This window comes from Cervus elaphus, chromosome 5 (genome assembly GCF_910594005.1).
Source record: "Cervus elaphus chromosome 5, mCerEla1.1, whole genome shotgun sequence".
Classification (NCBI taxonomy): domain Eukaryota; kingdom Metazoa; phylum Chordata; class Mammalia; order Artiodactyla; family Cervidae; genus Cervus; species Cervus elaphus.
In genome coordinates, this window is record NC_057819.1 from 6,674,424 (window position 1) to 6,696,656 (window position 22,233).

Sequence of the window (22,233 nt, forward strand, 5' to 3'; positions counted from 1 at the left end):
AAGGGGGAGACTTTGCTAAGGCCACATGGCACAGAGTGACTGAGCCTGGATTCAAACCCAGGTCTCCAACCGACCTTCTGGAGGCTCCCCCTTTCCCTGTATTGGCAGCTAGTGGGAACCCCATCACAAGCCCATCCCCAGCGAGTGTTTGTGAGAGTGGCTTCGGGGCAGGGGCCCGGCAGAGGCAAGGCCATGTGGCTGCTGGCCAGGGTTTCTGCTGTGCGTGCCGGGCTCACAATGGAAAGTGCTGCCCTCCGCAGGAACCCAGCAGGGCCGGGGCTCCGAGGCCCCCCCGACTCTCTGCCCGGGGCCTGCTGAGCCAGCTGCCGCTTTGTGCCACAGAAGACAGGATCTGGTGTCTGCCAGACTATAAAATGGGGGGTCGGCCCCTGGTCACCCACTACACCAAGCCTGCCCGCCTGCCTGTCCTCCAGCAGCAAATAGCAGGGCCCCAGGTAAGAGGGGACCCACCCTCGGCCAAGAGCCCCAGGGGAGGGGAGGGGAGTGAGCAAGGGAGACAGAGCAGGAATAAAGAGTCAGAGAGAAGGGGGTCATCAGGAGCCAGGTGGGGAGACAGAGGGGGCAGAGAGAGGAAGAGAGGGAGGGAAGAAAAGAAAGACAAGAAAGAGACCAGATGGGTGCAGAGGCATAAACGGGGCAAGACACTGGGGCAGAGAGAAGCGGAAGGAGAGACAGAAGGGCAGGCACAGAGAGGAGGGGAAAAACGGGAAAACAGGGGGAGGGGGAGGGGAGGAGGAAGGGCACGATGCATAGAGAGAGGGATTGGGGCTGGGGCGGGGGCAGGGGATGCGGAAAGCAAGAGCACCTCTCCAGGGAGGAGGGAACCTAGTGCCCCCCAGGGGCGTGTTGATATTCAGAGCCTGACTTTGGGGGCGGGGCGGGCAGGGGGCGGGGTAAGCAAGAGCCTGGAAGCCACAGATGTGGCCCAGCTGTCTGGCCTCCCCACCGGTGGGCAGAGCACCCAGAGTCATGACAGCCTTTCTCAAGAGCGGCCCAGGGAGGAGTCTGCTTGCCCCCAGCTAGCTCTTCTTCACAGAAAGTATTCAGGAAGCTGCGGCCAGGGACTCTTGATCTGTGCTGTCAGGGGGGGTCCTGGAGTCCCTGGGAATGAACGGTCTCCAAAGTTAAAGGGGGCATTTCCCCCCCCCCTCTCCGGGGACAAAGACAAGGTGTTCTCCAAACACTCAAGGGGCCCATGACCCCAAAGTAGGGAGGAACCTCTGGAAGTGACCAAAGGTCTCTCCACCCAACGCCCACATGGCCACAGCCCTTCTTTTAGAACCCTGACAGGCGTGTCAGGAGCCTCCCGCAGCCCAGGCCTGTGTCTGCACCCACACACCCGTTCCCAGGCAATGCCTGAGACACGGTTTCAGCAAAAAGAGAGAGGAAGAGGCATTCATGCAGTCTCCGGACAGGTGTTAAGTGAGCATCTCCTATGTGCCAAGTGCTGAGCCAGGCACCGAGGATGGAAGGATGAGTCGATCAGAATAAGTAGATGGCAAAGCCGCGTAGCTGGGTTTGTCTGGGGGCATTAAAACTGGAGTCCCCCCAATTGGCAGCTGGGTGGCCTCGGGCAGGCCCACTCCCCTCTCTGAGCCTCAGATTGCTGCGAGGAGATCCGAGGTTATCCTGAGGGAAGGATGCATTCATTCTCGAGGGTCCTATCTCCGGGGCCTCCCCAACTGGGACATTCTTGCTATGAAATCTGCTGGGGCACATCGTAGCTGCCCTAAGCCAAGAAGCGTGCTAAGTGATGGGAGCGTGAGGAGTGACTCCAGGGGGTAGAGAGGAAGGACACGGCAGCCAGCGGGGTGCAGGCAGCTAGGAGGAGTGAGGGGGTCCCCCCAGACGGGAAATCCTTGAAGGCCAAAGAGGAGATGGGGACAGACAGCTCTCCAGGCTTCCGTTTTAGAAGGAGAAAGAGAGGAGGTGAGTTTGGAGAAGGCTGAGCATACTCGCGGATGGGGGGACGAGAAGCAGGGAGGCAGCCTGGGGGTTGCCGGGCCTGTCTGAACCCGGGCCGAAGGGTTCTCTTGACAAAACTTCCGCAGGCGGCAACCATGTCTCAGCCCGCGGCCAAGGCCTCGGCCACCGCCGCCGTGAACCCAGGGCCCGACGGGAAGGGGAAGGCGGCCCCGCCCCCAGGCCCCGCCCCGGGCTCCGGCCCCGCCCCGGCCCCCGCCCAGCCGGCGCCCGCGGCCAAAGGGGACCTGCCTCCCGGCAACTACAAGGTGAGCGCGGGCCTGGGGGCGGGGCGGTGGGGGCTGCACCCCCGCGCCTGCGCGCCCCCGCCCCTCCCCGCCCCTCCCCGCCCCCCCCCCCGCCTCTCCCTCCCCACCTGCCCCCCTGCGTCCCCGCCAGGATGCCCAACAGGCTTGCACCTGCTTTCGAGTTTGTCGAAAGCAAGAAACAGAAGGAAAGAAAGCGGGCTGGCTTAGTTAGCATCAGGAAACAGCTGTCCCAGAAGGTCCTCTCGGGCAGAAGGCCCCCATCAGCTCCTCCCGAAAAGTGTTTCCAAGCGGCCGGTCAAGCTGAAAGGGCTCCCGGAGAGCCAGGCATCCGGTCCCCTGGGACCGGGTTGGGTTGCAACCGCGGGTATTCAGAACTGGGTCATGACACGCTGTCAGGCGGTCCACCCTCCCTGGCCGGCTTCTACTTATGCGGTCCCTTATTTAATGGTTTAATTTCAATTTAATTTTTCATGAAAACAACACGCATCTGCAAACCCGCTAATTACACGAAAAGCCAGGACTTGGTAGACAGCCTGTATCTAATTCAAAGTGTCCCTTCCCCGCCCCCGCCCCTCCACTCCTCCTACGCAACCCCCACACCCTCCCGGGAACCCACCTCCCTTCTCCCCTGGGCGAGGGAACTGCCATCCTCACCCCGCCCCCTCACCTGCTTGCTTGCTGTTTTATGTGCTTTGATGCATTATTCCTTTAAAAGTAGATATTTACACTTCATTTGTTTTTAACTTACTGAAACATACTGTATGTAACCGTTCCGGGGTTTTCATTTTTCTTTTGTACTTGCTATGAGATTTCTAGCAGCCGCTGATACTGCCGCGCATTGCTGTGGGTCATTTGTTGTGGCTGCGGTGTGATGTTTCAGAGGGTGTCCATCACTCCTGACGACCGTGGGGTGGGTGCTAGCTGTGGTGTCATAAACAATGTGGTCAGGGTGTTCTTAGCCATGTCACCTGCAGGAGCTTCTCTTGGGCGGATAAGTGTAGGAGTGGAAGGGCTGGGTCATGGGTATGTTGAACCTCTCTCCGTTTTACAGCCGGGGAAACTGGGGCTGGGAGAAGGCACGCGCTTGCCTCGGTTCAAGGGAATGGCGACGGTTTTCCCAGCTGGGGACCATGAGCGGACAAAAACCAAAATTGGATGCTTAGTGAGAGGAGGGTATTAGCCCACGTAAACACAGTGGCCCCTGCTTCTGGCCTCTCTTGTGGTTTGATGGGTAGACTTATGAATGTTTCCTGAGCATCAGCTCTGTGGCAGAAGCGGGGGCTGGGAGATACAGAAATAGATCCACCCCACTGGTCTTTGGAAGGGGTGAGTGAAAGGGGAGAGGGGTACCTAGAGACCCAGAAGCAAACCGGCAGTGACTGTATGTGTGTTACCTATGCTACTGATGGGGTGAGCACAGTGGGGGTGGGGGGGGCCACTCGACCAAGCTCACTCAGGGAAAGGGTATCAGGGAGGGCTTCCTGGAGGAGGTGACATCTGAGCCTAGAACAGGACAGGGGACATGAGCTCCAGGATTGGGGTGTGTGGTGGAGAGGGCATTCCAGGCAAAAGGAACAGTACAGATAAAGGCCTGGAAGGAATATCCATCAGTTCCTAAAGACGGTACAGATACTAAGTTCAGAAGTGGAGGGAAGGCAGGACAGGATCGTTTCACAGACCTTGGCTCCCAGCAAGCTCTCGGGTGATCTGGGCACTGCCTGCTCTTCGGTACATGGGTACTTAATGCATATTTGCCCTGGAGCCTCTCCACTTTGGAGGTACTCCCCCCCTCACTCTGCTTCCTGGGCACGGGGGCTTCTCTCCTGCAGCTGGTGGTCTTTGAGCAGGAGAACTTCCAGGGCCGACGGGTGGAATTCTCCGGGGAGTGCTTGAACCTGGGAGACCGTGGCTTCGAACGAGTGCGCAGCCTCATTGTCGCCTCTGGACCGTGAGTGTTTGGGCGGGGGAGGGGCACTCCCACAGCCTTAGTAAAATAGGAATACCGAAACAACCATAGCTGCTCTTTACTGCCTTCCACTGTGCTAGCAGGGCCGCACAGGGTCATCCCTCAGTACCCTCCACGGGCTGGTTCCAGGACCCCCAGCAGATACTGAAATCTGCCAGTGCTCAAGTACCTGGTATAAGATGGCATAGTCCAGCCTGACCTCTGCATTCACAGATGCAGGACCCTCTGTACTGGGGCCAACTGTGTATTATTTCTAGGGCTTGTTTCAAACCCAAGAGGGAGGAAAGGGAGGTATGATTCGCCTTCCCATTTTACAGATGAGGAAACTGAAGCTCAGAGAGGTGATCTGATAAGCATAAGGTCACACTGACAATAAGGCATGATTCCAGGCTCTAAAGAAATGTTGTTTCTGCGGCAGAAGGAGCCCCCTGCCCATCACTGATGGCAGGAGGAGGGCAAAGGGCCGGGTGTCCACTAGCTGGCCCCTCTCCTGGGCAGCTTGTAGTCTTTAGGATAGTAATGACCTGTTGAGTACCCAGGAGGTACTACAGGGCACCTACTGAGGACTTTACCTAGGTGATCCTACAGTGCTGTGTGGGGGAGGGGTGGCTCCTAATTCCCGTTTGACGGATGGGGAAACCAAGGCTCAAAGGGTGAGTGGCAGAGCCTGGGTTTGACTCAGGTTGACAAGTTTCACTCACAGTGTTTATATCATCCTGCTCCACAGGCTGCCCCTGACTCTCTGGGCCTAAGGCAGGAATAACTGTCCCTTGGATATAGTGGTTGTGCCAACTTCAACCCCTGTGGACTACGCTCAGGGCGCAGGCCCAACCGCTAGACAAGACCCACTGGGCCCGTTTGCCTCCTCTCTCCAGCCAAAAAGCCCCCGAGGGGTGTGATCAGCCTGTTCGCCCAGCATCCTGGGGCTCTGGGTGGTACAGAGGGCAGAGATAGGCTTTGAGGTCAGACAGGCCTGGGTGTGAGTCCCAACTCTCCTGTTTAACTTGTAAAGTGCCTGAGCCCCAGTTTCCTCATCTCTGAAATGGGCAGAGTAATGGTCCCCACTCCCTCCTGCTAGACTGTCCTCAAGTCTGAAGGCAATAATGCAGCATGGGGCTGGCATTCTGTGGGTGCCCAGACGTTAGCTGGTGGTCACGAAGATTATCGCCGCTTCCTGGTGCTCTGTGTGTTTAGCCATGTTACCATGGGCCGGGGTAGGCTGGTAACCTCAGCCCCACCCACAGAGTCAAAGCCCAGCTGAGAAGAGGAGCTGCCGGATGTGGCCAGTTTGGGTTTTCAGGCTTTTTTCATTATCAGTGACTCAAACCCAGAGTATTTCTCCTCCAACAAAGATGCAGCTGGTCTTTGGTGTGTGCTCTGGGACTGCAACTGGTGGGAGAGATAAGGTCCTGTGTCCCAGGGCCTTGGGCCCACGTCAGGACCAGCAGGGCCCTGGGAGAAACAGTGGTGGAGAAAGCGACGGAGGGGATGGGGTGGGCAGGGGAGGGGAGGAGAGGGGTGCCCTCACCCAGGTGGGGACGGGAGGCAAGCCCGCCTGAAGCCTGGGGGGCGTCAGCAGACACCCGCCACCACCGCCGTGGGACTTTAGACTGCTGACTTAACCCCTCTGAGCCGCAGTTTCCCATATCTGTGAATTGAGATTCCTGCCCTACCTCTCTCCTTGCTCATATGAGCCACAGGAGATGAGAAAAGGCACTAATATAGACAACTCCTCGCTCATATACCAGGTCCTCACTGGGCACTGTGACTCCTGAATAAGACAGTTTTAGGAGAGGGTGTCAGGGTGGCAAGACCACATCAGTGTCTGTCTTCCCATAAGCTCAGATCTCCGGCTTCCCTTCCTCTTTAATCATGAATGATCTTGCTGCTTGTGTTTTCGCTTTAGACCCTCATCACCTCCTGACAAGGTAGAGGTTTCTTCTCCTTGACGGAGGCTTAATGAGCTAAAGTGACTTGCCCAGAGTCACACAGAAAATAAATGGCTAAACTGGGATTAGAACTGGGGTCTGTCTGTTTCCAAAGTCTGTCCTCTTAACTCCTGCATGGCACCATCTTCCAAGGCTCCCACTCATCCATCTACAGGCTTCCCATGCACCCACTCATCCATCTACAGATCAGTTCATCCATCCATCTGCACATTCATTCTTCATCCATTTATTTATCCCTCTATTCAGCACTCCCTCCATCCATCCATTCTCCACCATGCATCCAGCCAGCCATCAATACACTCCTCCATAGATCCATAGATCTAGCCATCTACCCGGCTACCTACCTGTCCATCCATCCATCTGCCTGTTCATTCAACCATCAGTTCCTCCATCCATCCATCCACCCGCCCATCCATCTGCCCATCCTTTTCTCATATGCTCCAGCCTCTGTGTGGCTGAGGCAGATTCACCTCTATTCTGGAAGAATAAATCTGCATTATCACTTCTGTCACTCTGCTGTGTGGGTTGGCGCCTTCCTCAGATGAGACCTGAGGCTCCTTGGACACATTCTATTTCAGTCCGTGGTAGTAGCCTCCCCTGCCCCCATCTTCCCCCTCTCATTCTGGGTAGAGGAGGGTCCCAGCCCCCATCAGGGAGGTGAGACTAATGTCAGCATCCCCCAGCCCTCTCTTGTTCCCTGAGAACTCTGAAACACAGTGAGGAAAGTTTAATGGGCTCCTTCATCACAGCCTTCTCATCTGTGAAATGGGCATCATCTTATCTCCCCCAGAATCCCTGGTCCTTTTAACAAAAGCTCACTTCCCATCCTCAATCAGGCTGCACTGAGAAAGCCCCCATCCGACGTCAGGTTTGTAATTAGCCCTTTTAGAGAACTGAACACCTACATGTGCACAATCACATTTAATTCTCATAGGTATCTGAGAGGCAAATATTACTCTCATTTCCCCTTCCACTGCCCCTGTTCTGATTACTGTATTCTGTGTGCTAGGCCAGTCTTCATCAAACATGATTCAAGCACCTGTATCAATTTTTCCCTACCCCCATATCTCCAGGAATATTCTTTGTTTAATATACTTATTTGATTTTTTAAAATAATATCTATTTATTTGGCTGCCCTGGGCCTTAGTTGTGGCACCTGAGGAGGTGCCAGGCTCAGCTGTGGGATCTTTTAGCTGTGGCATGCAAACTCTTAGTTTCGGCCTGTGGGATCTAGTTCCCTGGCCAAGGATCAAACCCAGGCCCCCTATGTTGGGAGCGTGGAGTCTTAGCCACTGGACCACCAGGGAAGTCCCTACTTCATTTTAAAAGGACCCTTTTTTGACACAAATAAATATATATCAAAAGAACTTTTTGCATCATTTTTACAAATGGAAAGATAGTGTCACCTGCGTAAGTAAAAGGTTTCTGTGGAAAAGATTCCTACCGTGAACACAGTATAATAGCCTGCTGAAGGCTCTGGTTGGTGTCCTGTTCTTCCTTATCCAAAGATAAATTACTGTTGTTGTTCAGTCGCTAAGTCATGCCCCACTCTTTGCGACTCCATGGACTGCAGCACGCCAGGGTCCTCTGTCCTTCACTGTCTTCTGGAGTTGACTCACATTCCTGTCCATTGAGTCAGTGATGCTATCTAACCATCTCATCCTCTTACCGCCCCCTTCTCCTTCTCCTCCTGCCCTCAATCTTTCCCAGCCTTAAGGTCTTTTCCAGTGAGTCAGCTCTTTGCATCTGGTGGCCAAAGTATTGGAGCTTCAGCTTCAGTGCCAATCCTTCCAATGAGTATTCAGGGCTGATTTCCTTTAGGATGGACTGGTTGTATCTCCTTGCAGTCCAAGGGACTCTCAAGAGTCTTTGGGGTTTTTTAAAAATGTTTTCTGATAGGTTATTTCCCCCAAGTCCTCACAGTGCTAAAATTATGTGTAAATCCTACATCTGGGGAAATATTTGGCTTCTGTAATTATACACACCATCTCATTTAATCCTGCACCAACTTCAAGAAGATAGGCAAGTTAGATGAGGAAACCGAGGTGCAGAGAAGTGAAGCGTCTTGCCGGTAGTCTCCCCGTCAGTCAGTGGGATCAGCCTCTCCCCACCTCCAGCCTTGGGGCTGTGTTGCAAGGTAAAGATGCGAAGGCGAGTCGGGGAAGAGGGTTCTGCCCATGATGGATTCTCCCCTCTGCCTCCGCCCCTCCTGACTCTCTCCACCCTGCCCACCTCTCTCCCCATCCAGCTGGGTCGCCTTTGAGCAGTCCAACTTCCGGGGGGAGATGTTCGTCCTGGAGAAAGGCGAGTACCCGCGCTGGGACACGTGGTCCAGCAGCTACCGCAGCGACCGGCTCATGTCCTTCCGACCCGTCCGGATGGTGAGTGGCCCCTGGGCCGGGCTCGGGACAGGGGAGGATTCTGGGGCAGGGCAGGAGCAAGCCTCTGGTGTGACGGCCAGGACAGCCACGGCGTCAGATGAGGAGGAGAAATGAAGGAGGAATGCTGGGCGGTGACCTCTGAGCTCGTCCAAGGGCAATGGCTCTTTGCTGGTCACTTCACAAGGCACCCGTGATATGCTCATCACATGCCCATCTCCTGCCAGGAGCCCAGGGCACGCGGAACCCAGTTTTGTTGTTAAATATAGTTTCATTTCTTTCTTTTTGGCTTTGCTGGGTTTCCATTTGTCCGCAGGCTTTTCTCTGGTTGCGGAGAGCGGGGCTGCCCTTCGTTACAGCGCACAAGCTGCTCTCTAGTTGCGGTGGCTTCTCTCGAGCGCAGGCTCCAGGGGACAGAGGCTTCAGTCGTGGCAGCTCCCGGCCTCTAGAGCGCAGGCTCAGCAGTGGTGGGGCCCAGGCTCAGCTGTTCCGGGCACGTGGGATCTCCCAGGTCAGGGATGGAGCCCCCGTCTCCTGCGTTGGCAGGCAGACCATCACTGAGCCTCCTGGGGAGTTTTGAAAAGTCTCAAAGCCCACCCAAAGTGCCAGACATGCAGGTTGAAGTTTACATGATGGCTGCAAAGAGGGATATTGCAGAAGGGCACAGTGAACTCCCTGACAATAAGACTATGTACTGAATTAGCCCCTTTGTAATGTTTAACTAATGGAAATAACGTAACTTCAAGAAGATTCAAAGCTGAAATAGGCTGGAGTTATCCCCAAGCCATTCACAGGTTTTTTTTCAGAATTATGTTGATGGCGATTCATTAACCAGCCACATCTTCACTCACCAAGGTCAGTTTCTGATGATGGTAACAACTTCTGCTTTCCGTGGTGGGAATTTTCATAAAGAGTTTTCATGCACGTCCATTTGAGACTACCAGGTGCCCACAGCCAGTTCTTTGGCCTCACCAGATCTATGTGAATGGGTTATCCAACCTGATCATGTTCTCGGAATCTGAGGCTGAATTATCAGCCTTAACAATGGACGCTTTGTGAGAATTCATGGGTTCTTCTCCCAATCAGTGGTCCTTATAAGGCAGTCTAGGTCAACATACAGTTGTTCGATACAGCAATCAGCTGGGCCACTTCCAGTAGCTTCTTGAGCTTTGCTGTGTCTAATATAGTAGCCACATGTGGCTCTTAAACACGCGAATCTTGGCTAGTCTGAATGGAGATGTGTAACATACATGGCAGGCTTTGAATACATAGTAAAAAAGAAAAAATAAGAATGTAAAATACCTCATTAGGAACTCCCCTGGTGGTCCAGTGGTTAAGACTTCACACTTCCAACTCAGGGGTGCCAGTTCAATCCTTGGTCTGGGAGCTAAGATCCCACATGCCACATGCACAACCAAAAAAATTTTTTTAAAGACCTCATTAATATTGCTGTGTTGTCCGCCTATTGAAATTAGCATCATTTAGACATATTTGCTTAAATAAAATATATAATTAGAAAAAAGTCCCAATGCCAGGACCCCACCCCAGACCAACTGAATCCAGATCTCTGGGGCTCATTCGCAGGCACTGGTTTCTTTCCATGCCTCTGAGGTCTCTGGGTAGCCAGGGCTAAGAGCCACTGGTCTAGTCCCTTCCCTGTAGCCCTGCCACCGTCCTGGGTGGCCCATTTTCTCTCTTACCTCCAACTTTCTCCCAGCTGGGTTCCCTGGCTCCTTTCCAGCCCTCTCTCCTGGGATGTTAGAGGGATCTCTGTCTCGACCATCTCCCACATGCAGTCATTCATTCTACCACAGACACGTGGATGTGTTTCTGCCAGGCTCTGTCGTAGGCTCTGGATGTGCAAGTGTGCTTGCAACAGGCAGGGTCCTTGCCCCCGTGGGAGGCAGCTATTGAAAACCTAATCACAGAAATCCACCTGTAATGGCAAACAGCCGTGGTGCTTACTGCATGGGGGCCATGCAGCGTGTGCTCAGAGAGGGGAAGAGGAAACCGAGGCTCTGGTGTTGGGGAAGAGGAGGGTGGGGGTGGCTGGGGGTGATCCGAGGAGAGAGCTCCCAAAGATGGGCGCCGAGTCAGCCGTGGGCACAGCCTTCCGGGGGACAGTGGGGGCAGAGTTCCTGGAGTGAAGACGGGCTGGGTGGAACAAGGAGCTAAAAGGGGGGACTGGTGTGGCTGCAGCAGAAGCAGTGGTGGGGAGCAGGATGCAAGAGGGGATGGGAGCAGGGACACGCTTCTCTGGAGGGTTCTGCCCCTGGCTGACTGTGTGACGCCAGTCAAGAAGCTTAACGTCTCTGAGCCTCTGCACCCCTGATCAGCATAATAAAAATATTGAGTAAATTTGTCTGGAGCACTTGGTGTATGCCAGGCATCATGCTAAGTGTTCTCTATGGATTAGCTCTGTGAAGTAGAGGCTGACATCCTCATATTTCCAGATGAGAAGGGCGCTTCGAGGCTGGATGTCGACAATCCGGGGTCAGTCCCGTGATGGCCTGAGCAGGCTCAGCTCTCTCTCTCTCTCCACCCCCAGGAGGCCCCATTCACCCTTCACACCCCTGACCCCCTCTCTCCTTTCCCAGGACGCCCAGGAGCACAAGCTCTGCCTGTTCGAAGGGGCCAACTTCAAGGGCAACACCATGGAGATCCAGGAGGATGATGTGCCCAGCCTTTGGGTTTACGGCTTCTGTGACCGCGTGGGCAGTGTGAAGGTCTCCAGCGGAACGTAAGCTCTGCTCCTATGGGCCCTCACCCCCTGCTTCATTTCAAGCTCAGGCAGGCTGGGAGGGCACCCCCCGAGCCTGCCCAGACAGGATGCAACATCAGATGTGCAGGAAAGTCCGGAGGCCTGGATTCTGCCAAGAGAGTGTCATTGCCTTAGGGGGCGGAGGTGGAATCATGTGTTGATGAATTGCATGTTGGTGTAAACAACGCTAGCAATTATCCTAAGAAGTGGGAAGATGGAGCGAGTAGGGGCTTCTAGCCCCGTGTTTGGGTTGGAGAAATAGTGAAGCGAGGAGGAGCAGAGTGGATGTGAGTAGACCAGTCTGTGTGGGTCAAGGAAACGGAAATATCCAGGGAGATTGGAGCCTCTGGGGGCATGAGCAGAGAGACATCTGAGAGACTGTAACGAAAGGGCCTTGACCCTGTCACTGATGCTCTGTGGCACCTGGGTGAGCCACAAGCCCTCTCGGCGTCTCAGTGTTGTCCTCTATACAATGGGCACATCAGGGTTCTTAATCCCAGAGGATTTTTCTGCTCTGAACTCTAGGATTTGAAGCTTTCAAAACAGAGGCCCCCACCCCCACCCCATGTCCGTGAGAACTCAGGGAAGGGACAGATACCCAAAGGAGGTCACTTTATCCATCCCCCTGCCTCCAGAGAACCATACGAGACACCCCTGATCGCCTCGAGGCACGTGGAAAGCATCCAGCTCTCCACCCCAGATGCTTTTCTGAGTTTCTATAACACCATCAGGGCTGTGGTCTTTTTCTTGCTCTTTTGTCCTTCCCTGAGACCCAGTATTCCAGTATGTAAGCCATCTGAAGTTTACCAAACATTGTCAATAAGCCAGGCTCTGTGCTTGGCACACAGCAGGAGGCAGAGGTGAAGAAGGCTTAGCTCCTGCCTTCAGAGGCTTATTCAGTCTAGCAGGGAGATGTCAGTACACCTGTGAGATGATGTCCAGCAATAATAGATAAGAGATGGAGGTAAGAGGGAGAAGAAAGGTTTCTGGGACTGGGTTCTCTGTGCTGGAGTGGAGGGCAGGTCCAAGGTTTACCTGAGGAGGCTGGAACTTAAGCCAGACTTTGAAAGATGAGCAGCGGTCTGAGAGAGACCTGGAAAGACCCTCCCAGCAGAGGCAATGGCATAATTAGAAATTAATCATGGATAATAACTTGTATTAAGTGCTTACAATGGACCGAGCACCATGCTAACTTCTTTCAATGAATAGTCATTGAGTCTTTACAATACACCCATGAGGCAGGTTTGTCATCATCCGCATTTCACAGATGGCAAGCTGGGGTTCTGATAAATCACCTACCTAGGAAATGGCAGAGCTAGGATTTGAACTGGTTGTCTGAACACACCAGAAGGTGTGTTCCCAGCCACTTCACACAAATTCACTTTCCAACAAAGGAAACTACTTTTTGAAACAAGAGTGCCCCTTCTTGTTGCTAACCAGTCCCCAAGCCCTGTGTTCACTCCCTTGGATCCTGTTCTCTGAGCTCCAGGTCATCACTTTCAGTGGAATGTATATTAGTTTCCCTACCATGTATCTGCAATCCACTTAGCAAAGTACTTTGATTCATTTTCCCCTTCGGCCCCCCAAACCCTCATAAACCAGCTCCCATGACCATCCCCGCTTCACTTAGAGGAGGAAGCCGAGATCTGTCAGAGAGGTGAGATCACTGCCCAGAGCCAGTAGGAAGGGGCCAAGCCTGCCCAGAGGAGCCCCGGGTGGCCCCAGCCAGCGAGGACAGGTGAGGGGTGGAGAGCAGGCTGCCGGGCTGGATGGAGGACCGGCTGGTCCAGGGGGGCATCCAGGTGCCAGGTAGTGAGACAGGCCACCTCCACACCATCCTTCTTGCTTTCCCCCCAGCTGGGTCGGCTACCAGTATCCCGGCTACCGTGGGTACCAGTACCTCCTGGAGCCTGGCGACTTCCGGCACTGGAATGAGTGGGGGGCCTTCCAACCACAGATGCAGGCCGTGCGCCGCCTACGTGACCGGCAGTGGCATCGCGAAGGCTGCTTCCCCGTCCTGGCCGCCGAGCCGCCCAAGTGAGTCCACGCGCTGCTCGTGCGGCCCGCCCTGCTGCAGGCTCATCATCCCCACCTTCCCCATGCAAATAAAAATTCCTGAAGCCAAGCTGTCTCCTGGGTCTATGAACAGATGCAGGCCTCAGTGTTGGCAAGCAACTTCCTCCGTCTTGATAAGTATCGTAATAATCAAAACAGCAAGCACAGGACTTCCCTGGTGGACCAGTGGTTGAGACTATCTTGCAATGCAGAGGACACGAGTTCAATCCTTGGTCAGGGAACTAAGATTCCACACGCTGTGGGGCAACTGCACCCTCAGACCTTGATTAGAGAGTCCATGCACCACAGCAAAACATCCCACATGATGTAACACAGATCCCGCACGCTGCAGCTAAGACCTGATACAGCCAAATAAATCAAACAATTTTTTTTTAATTTAAAAAACCACAACTGAAAAAAACAAAAACAAAAAAGAAACCAACAAATACCACTAAGTTCTTTGCATTCTGTTTGTATATCATTTGGACAACTCTTCAGTTCAGTTACTCAGTCATGTCCGACTCTTTGTGACCCCATGGACTGCAGCACGCCAGGCCTCCCTGTCCATCACCAACTCCCGGAGTTTACTCAAACCCATGTCTATTCAGTCGGTGATGCCATCCAACCGTCTCATCCTCTGTCGTCCCCTTTTCCTCCTGCCCTCAATCTTTCCCAGCATCAGGGTCTTTTCAAATGAGTCAGTTTTTCGCATCAGGTGGCCAAAGTATTGGAGTTTCAGCTTCAGCATTGGATGACTCTAGGAGGCCAGTATTGTATAATTATCCCTATTTAACAAGTGAGGAAATTGAAGGCCAGAGAGGGAAAGTGACTTGTCTAAGGTCACACAGCTGTCAAATCAAGATTTGAACCCAGTCAGGTTCCAGAGTCACAGTCTTAAAAAAAAAAAATCTGTGTTTTCAAATTCTACTCCTTCAGGTCCTACTCTTCTGATTTTTTTTTTTTTTTGCCTTCTCTTCTTACCACCTGTTTTGTTACTTAACATTTTTGTTTAAATAGATAGCATTGTGTGCTTAAATGCATTGATTTGTAAGTAAAACTTGATAACACTACAGGATATGGAAAACTGGCATCCTATGCCATAGATAGGAAGCAGTCGTTTAAGTAAATATAATTTAAAGAAGGCCAAGCACTGCGTTATCAGCAGATACCACTGCTTGCTTAAGCTTTAGCCTGCAGCCTGCTCACTCTTTGATGAAATGGGTGATTAGCAAGTGTCAGAGGGAGGTCTGAAAGAAGTGCTTGCCCAAACTGAGCTGTTTCTCTCTGATTTAGTCAAACAAGAGTCAAAAGAGGGTTATTTTCTTGTGTCCGATTTAGTCCTGGGTCCAAGTTCCACCTAGCATCATCTCTCCCGCTACAGACAGCACATGCCCCATGCTGGAAATCTACATCAGGCAGTATGACTCCTGGATCAACAAGTAGCTTTGACCGATGTTATGAATCATTAATCTCTGTGGGAAGCCTGGGGGAGGTGTTGCCATGGATATCTTCCTGGAGGAGAGGGTATTTGAAGGGGGCCTTGAAGGATGAATCGGGAGCTTACTTGGTGGTAAATGAAGGAGATGGCATTCCAGGCAGAGCAAACGCAGGGTCCCTGCTACCCTCCATGGCACCTTTGTGCAAATGATAAAAAGATACTTCTTCCTCAAGACATTTGACCGCCAGGACTTCCATTGTGGTCCAGTGGTTAAGAACCCTCCTTGCAATGCAGGGGACGTGGATTTGATCCCCGGTTGGGGAACTAAGATCCCACAGGCCACAGAACAGCTAAACCTGTGCACCACAACTAGGGAACCCGTGTGTCCTCAGGAAAAGATCCCGCGTGCTGCAACCCAGTCCCAATGCAGCCAAATGAAACAAACCAAAGAAGACATCTGACTGCCATCTGCCAGAAAGTATCGGTATAAATCTGTGATGTCTATAATGTCCGTACGGTACCCTTGTGCAGTGCCCAACCTGCACAGCTGTCCTTGGCAGCTGTGGAGCACCGTGGGCAAAGACACAGAGGTGGAGAGAGCTTGTGGTGGGTCCAAGTGACGCTTATTAAAGTGGGAGGAGTAGCTTGGTGGTTGAGTGGGCGGAGGTCGGGGGTGAGAAAGGAATGCAGAGTGCGGCAAAGAGGAAGCCGGAAAGAAAAGTGGGGCCTCATGACACCCCACTCTGTGGTTTTGCTGAGCTTCAAAGCTGAAGATCTTCCCCTCTGGGACATGCATTTTCCTTCTTCCTCCCACCCTAGTTCTCCCACCCTCCAATTTGACCAGCCTCTTGCGTTTGAAGTCAGGCTGTCTTGTCTCGGACCAGAAGGTAGGAGCCCTGGGTAAGAATCAGGAGATATGGGTGTCAGTCCTACTCTACTGCTAGGAGCTACCAAATGTTGGGCAAATTGCTTCTGTACCCAGAGACTCATTCTTGCCATCTGTAAAACGCCACCTTAAACAAGTCCATCCAGCCTCAAGATTCTGATGCTGGGACTCTGTGTTTCCAAAGTTCCGTGATTCTCAATGATTCTGTAATGCATCTCTAAGTGTCCACAGTCCTCGGAGCCCAATACCAAGCTACATAGCTTGATACAGGCTTGATACCAAGCTACATAGATGCCCATTCTCAGTTCCTAAGGTGTGTGAGTACAGCTCTGAAACTCTGCTGTCGTGGAATTGTATGAGCCACGCAGACCCAACTTTCATGTTTCTTCAGTGCTTAGACCTCTTCAAAGGCAAGATGCCACATGATCTTGTGATCCAAGAAACACAAGGAGAAATACTCTCCATTCGAATATAACAGTTACTTTCTAATCACTTAGAATTGTTATTTCATACTTATTGAAAGAACTACTTTAACCTTTTTATATTTATATATAAATATATATTTAAATTTATTAATATTTAGGCAAAACTTTTTCAGCGTGTCAATTTTGTGAATCCCATAAAAAGAAGACAAGCTGGAAATCCATCAGTGAAGTGAGTCCTTAAATTTCTTTGCATTGATAGTATAAACCTTCCAGATTGCTTTCCACTCGAAGCTGTTGATGTTTTTATTTTCTTTTTTTCCATTTATTTTTATTAGTTGGAGGCTAATTACTTTACAATATTGTTGTGGTTTTTGTCATACATTGACATGAATCAGCCATGGATTTACACATATTCCCCATCCCGATCCCCCCTCCCACCTCCCTCTCCACCCGATCCCTCTGGGTCTTCCCACTGCACCAGGCCCGAGCACTTGTCTCAAGCATCCAACCTGGGCTGGTGATCTGTTTCACCATAGATAATATACATGTTTTGATGCTGTTCTCTCAAAACATCCCACTCTCGCCTTCTCCCATGGAGTCTAAAAGTCTGTTCTGTACATCTGTGTCTCTTTTTCTGTTTTGCATATAGGGTTATCGTTACCATCTTTCTAAATTCCATATATATGTGTTAGTATACTGTATTGGTCTTTATCTTTCTGGCTTACTTCACTCTGTATAATGGGCTCCAGTTTCATCCATCTCATTAGAACTGATTCAAATGAATTCTTTTTAACGGCTGAGTAATATTCCATGGTGTATATGTACCACAGCTTCCTTATCCATTCATCTGCTGATGGGCGTCTAGGTTGCTTCCGTGTCCTGGCTATTATAAACAGTGCTGTGATGAACATTGGGGTGCACGTGTCTCTTTCAGATCTGGTTTCCTTGGTGTGTATGCCCAGGAGTGGGATTGCTGGGTCATATGGTAGTTCTAATTCCAGTTTTTTAAGAAATCTCCACACTGTTCTCCATAGCGGCTGTACTAGTTTGCATTCCCACCAACAGTGTAAGAGGGTTCCCTTTTCTCCACACCCTCTCCAGCATTTATTGCTTGTAGACTTTTGGATAGCAGCCATCCTGACTGGCGTGTAATGGTACCGCACTGAGGTTTTGATTTGCATTTCTCTGATAATGAGTGATGTGGAGCATCTTTTCATGTGTTTGTTAGCCATCTGTATGTCTTCTTTGGAGAAATGTCTGTTTAGTTCTTTGGCCCATTTTTTGATTGGGTGATGTTTTTATTTTCTCACAGGTGTTATATTAAAAAAAATGTGCACGTTAGCATCGCTGATGCATAATATACACACTTGGCAAAAACAGTTGAAAAAACTTGGAAGAAAATAACAAACTAATTATTTTATATTTAATTCGTTTTTATCAATATGTTTAACTTTTGCTACTGAATTTATGAATAAACAAAATGTGGTAACAGAAAACAGAGAACCAATAAAAAGTTCAAGCAAAAATAAGTAACAGGATAAGATGAAACAAGGAAAAGAAAAGAACATCTAAAAAGGCCAGGAGTGAGAGTGACATGACAATTATAAACCTATTATTGCTCCTCCCTTGGGTCCTAGTTCCTACGTGTCTCTTGAAATGTGAGCATCTCACCACCTGGAACAGGGTTTCAGAGCTCACAGATGTCACATTTTTGCATTTGAAACAGAAACTTTCAGTTTCTGCTTCATCAGGTGCTCAGCAGAAGCGATCACGGGCATGATGCTGGGGGCACCGGTGGAGCTGAACTTGGCCACGTGGCCACGGTGCCCACAGCCTTCGCGAGGGCTTCCCAGTGCTGCTCTGGATTCTGCATGAGTTTTGCTGTGAACGCCGGCTTCAGGATACAGTGCTTCGAAAAGCTGGGACGATGCTACGTTTCTGCTAGATCCCAGCTCGTGAATCTTTGAGTCTCACACCTTTGGGAAGACCATCTCCCATCCACAGTGACTGAGGCAGCACACAGCATTTTGAGCATTGGGACATCGGTACAAAGTCAGCGATGTGTGTGTGTGCAGGGGGCAGGACGTGGGTGGGAGCACCACCCGAGGCATCATCTCTCCTGTGCCAGGGCCAGATGGTGCAACTGAGTTTTGGGGAAAGGGCACGTTGCTAGAGTGCCCTGCGGAGCTTCTAGAGAGATGAGCATCTTTTTAGGGCCACGTTGCCATGACAGCCAGTCACCTGGATCCGATACGCAAGATCAAAGTCCTCTGTGAAGCCTGGGTACCCAGCTAGTCAGGGTAACCCCACATCCTTCCAGCAAGAGAAGCGAACCTGCCCCTCTGTCCTGGCTTCCTGCCCACTGCTGGGTCACCTCCCATTCCCACTTCAGCCTCCCCCCTCCCACCCCCCCCCCCCACCATCCTGAGTTTGCATCTCAGCTCTGACATGTACTAGCTATTGTCCTTGATCAAGCCCAGTTACCTGATGGAACCTGTTTCCTCATCTGTGAAATGGGAGTAATGATTATAAAACCTTAGAGGTTGTTGGAAGGAGTAAATCACTAGCTTGAATGTCTTTTTTACAAGGTGCTTACAGCAGAGCAGATATCTGAATCATCATCTTCTTGAATTTCAGCAAAGGGGTTTAGAATCCACATGTTTTATGCCACATTTATTCTTCCTGCTTTTGGTGACCATTGACAGAGGGGCTCCTGTGTGCCCAGCTTTGTCTAGATGCTGGGGAGACAGGTTGGGGAAGACTGAAAATGCCCCTGTCCCAGTTGTTCACAGGCTAGAGGAGCAAACAGGAAAAAACTCATTCATCTACACTTTCAAAGTCACAACAGTTTCCCAGGCTGCCTTGTCCAGTGTCCATCTCATCAGGACATTTGCCAGGGGCAGAGGGGTCGGGGTTGGGGGTAGGCTTAGGCTTCCTCAAGGAGGAGACAGTCAGCTTGAGACCTGAAGGGGTTTTCTGAGTTGGGGAGCTGAGAGAAGAGGTCTAACCTAGAAACCAGGCGATCATTCTGGTCCCCTTCTTTAGCGCCACCACGGAGATCTACCAGTTTTATCTTCCAGACATTTCTAGCACCCAAACATGCCCTCCATGCCCCCAGTCCTGCTGGGTTGACCGGCTTCCCCCTGAGTATCTCAACAGCCTCCAAAACAGTCTCCCTGCCTGTCCTCTTCTGCACAACAGCCAGAGGATCTTTGCAGAAAGCAAAGCTGGCCCCTTCTTCCTCGGTTTCCCGCCTTCCATATCTTTCCATCTCTACCAGACTCCTTCCTCTAGCCCACAAAGCCCTGATGCATCCACCCCTGCAGACCTCCCTGACCTCCTCTTACCCACTCCACATCCTGTCCACTTTGCACTTCATGACAACAGTCCTTCCTTCTGAGTGTTTATAGCTGTGGGTCCCTGTGACTGACAATCTCCTATGACCCCTGAGCCATGCTTCAGGCTTCAGTGTAAACACCCCAGCCCTCCCTCCTTGGACCAGGTTGATCGCACTCTTTCCAGCTCCCTAATGCTGGTTGGGAACTGCAGCAGACACAGGAGATGTAGATTCTATCCTGGGGCCAGGAAGATCTCTGGAGGAGGAAATGGCAATCCACACCAGTATTTTTGCCTGGAAAATCCCGTGGACAGAGGAGCCTGGAAGGCTACAGTCCACGGGGTTGCAAAGAGTCAGAGTCTGAGCAACTGAGCAGGCACGCACGTACAAAACGCTTGTTGGAGGGTCCAGATTCCCCACCTGGATGCAGGACCCTTGCTCTTGTGTTACTTGATGACTCTTATGCCCAGCACAGGGTCATGGGGTGCTCAGGAAATGCATGTCACTACAGTCAGACCTCTCTTCCTTTGATCTCCATTTCTCTACCCAGAAAGGGACATTCTAAAGCACCCAGCAGGGTTACCATGCAGTGAGTCACACCAAGCCTGTGGTGTGGGCACAATAAACACTATATAACATTATTCAGTAACAGCTGGTTCCATGGAAGCAGGGGATTTCATTTTGCCAGTTCCAGCAGGCAGTTCCTACATGGCAGGCACTACTTATTGGAAATATGAATGAATTAATGAATGAGCTACAGATAAACACATGGCTGGACATGGACAGATTACTTAATATCTATATGTCATCTTTTTCTTATCTGTAAGATGGGGATGATAATAGACCTCTGACAAGGTTATTAAAAGTTTAAATGTATGAATAGAGAGTGCTTAGAGCCATGCCTAAATAGTATGTAATTATATTACTTATACAAAGGTAATTGTATATGTATATGAGCTTCCTTGGTGGGGCTAGTGGTAAAGAACCCACCTGCCAATGCATTAGATATAAGAGACCTGGGTTGGATCCCTGGGTCAGGAAGATCCCCTGCAGGAGGAAGTGTCAACCCGCCCCATTATTCTTGCCTGGGAAATCCCATGGACAGAGGAACCTGACAGGCTACAGTCCATGGGGTTGCAAAGAGTGGGATACAACTGCACATGCACAAACAACAATATGTGTGTGTGTGTGTGTGTGTGTGTAGTTGTGGTGATAACTATTATAGAAATTATTTTAAATAGGTAATATATAAAAGAAAGTGAAAGTGAAGTCGCTCAGTCTTTGTGACCCCATGGATTGTAGCCTACCAGACTTCCAATTCAAACGGAAAAAGATCAAAGGTCACAGTGAAAAGTAAGCCTGTACCCCTTCCTCCCCTTCCTTCAGGTATTCAACGCATATGCATGTAACGCACAGATCAGTCTATTATCTTCTGTTTTACAGATGGAGAAACAGAGGCACAGAGAAGTTAGACTGAGACGAGACCTACCAACCTGGAGTTTTCGTCTTGTCTATCAGGGATTCTCCACCCCTCACTGCTGACATTTTAGGCTGGATGGCTCTTCGTCTGGGGGGAAGGAGGTCAGCCCTCCTCCCCTCCATTGTAGGCTATTTAGCAGCGTCCCAGGCCTCCACGCACTAGATTCCAGTAGAAACATACTCCCACCCTCAGCGCTCCCCCCACCCCCCAGCAGTGACAATCAAAAATGTCTTCAGACTTTTCTAAATGTCTTCCTGGGAGCGGGGCGGCCCGCAAGAGAGAGAAATCACACCCTCTTTGAGAACCATTGATGTATACGAACTGTAGGACAGCCCTTCCCTCTCGTCTCTTTTGTTTTACACAAACAGTATTTAAAACACTCTGCTCAGGGTCTGGTTTTCTTCTCTCACACCACTTCCTGGCGATCATTCCACTCCCCTGCATACAGACAGAGGGAAATTCTCTTAAACAGAGCTGCCGGTGGGAGGAAAAGTGGTGAGCTGCCTGGACCTGGGGGAAAGCCAGCATGCGGACCAGGGTTTCTCCGGGACGGCTCTCTGGGACGCTCCGCCCCACCGCGCGGTCTGGAGGCTGGACAGGGGTGATGGGGAGCGGCCGTGGGCGGGCCTGAAAGGGGGCGGGACCACGTTCCAGACACGCCCCCGCGCGACGTCACGGCGCCGCGGCCACGCCTCCCCCGGCCGGGGCGGCTGGCGAGCTGGGAGTCGCTGGGCGCGCGGGGCTGCGGCGGCGCGCCTCTCACGGTAGGTGGTCCCGGGGCGGCGCGCGGTGGGGGGGCCTGGGCTGCAGCTGTCGGCAGGAGGCCGCCTGCGGGTCGGCCTCGAGCGCCGGGGAGTCCTCGGCCCTCGCGGCTTCTTCCCTGGCCCGGCCCGGCTGCTCCGGGCTCCGGGGCTGGGTGCTGTGAGGAAGGCGGCGCTGGCGGGCGGCTGGCGGATCCGTGTGCGCTCCGTGCGCTCTCCGCGGGATGCGGCGGAGAGCCGGTCCCCGTGACCCGGATCCCGCGGTGAACCGGGAGGTGCTCAGCGTCTGTGTGTGTGTGTGTGTTGGGAGGGGGGAAGCAGCGTGTCTCCGCTGTCGGAGCCACCGGCCCCTCCCTGGCGCGCGCGGGGACCCCCACGCGGGCGCCGAGACGCGCGGGGGGGGGGGGGGCGGGTGGAAGTTAACTTGCAGCCGCCGTGGATTTGCGAGGCGTGTCTCAAGTGGAGGGATTAGGGGAAGGAAATAGTTGCTTGGAGCGGGGAGGGGGTGCGCCGAGAGCATGAAATAAGGGGTCAGTCCTGGTGAA

General features: G+C 52.0%; 2 protein-coding genes across 5 annotated transcripts in view; both read left to right on the forward strand.

Annotated features, from left to right (window-relative positions):
• The first annotated feature begins 248 nt into the window (after positions 1–248).
• Positions 249–13,431, forward strand: CRYBB1 (crystallin beta B1). Of its 2 annotated transcripts, none has more exons than XM_043901473.1 (6): positions 249–455; positions 2,073–2,252; positions 4,082–4,200; positions 8,416–8,548; positions 11,143–11,285; positions 13,164–13,431. In XM_043901473.1, the coding sequence occupies exons 1-6, from the start codon at positions 375–377 to the stop codon at positions 13,345–13,347; spliced, it is 840 nt and encodes a 279-aa protein (XP_043757408.1). In that variant the 5' UTR covers positions 249–374; the 3' UTR covers positions 13,348–13,431. The 2 variants fall into 2 exon arrangements, with proteins under 2 accessions (XP_043757408.1, XP_043757409.1); XM_043901474.1 differs by lacking the exon at positions 249–455 and adding an exon at positions 1,491–1,512.
• An 8,160-nt stretch (positions 13,432–21,591) lies between these two features.
• Positions 21,592–22,233, forward strand: part of TPST2 (tyrosylprotein sulfotransferase 2) — a 52,622-nt gene continuing 51,980 nt past the window's right edge. Inside the window, exon 1 of one of the 3 annotated variants that reach the window (XM_043901492.1) lies at positions 21,592–21,691. The gene's annotated coding sequence lies outside the window, so the exon portion shown is untranslated. Of the gene's footprint in view, positions 21,692–21,748; positions 21,964–22,233 lie in introns of those variants that run through there. The other 2 variants (XM_043901493.1, XM_043901491.1) reach the window with 2 other exon arrangements.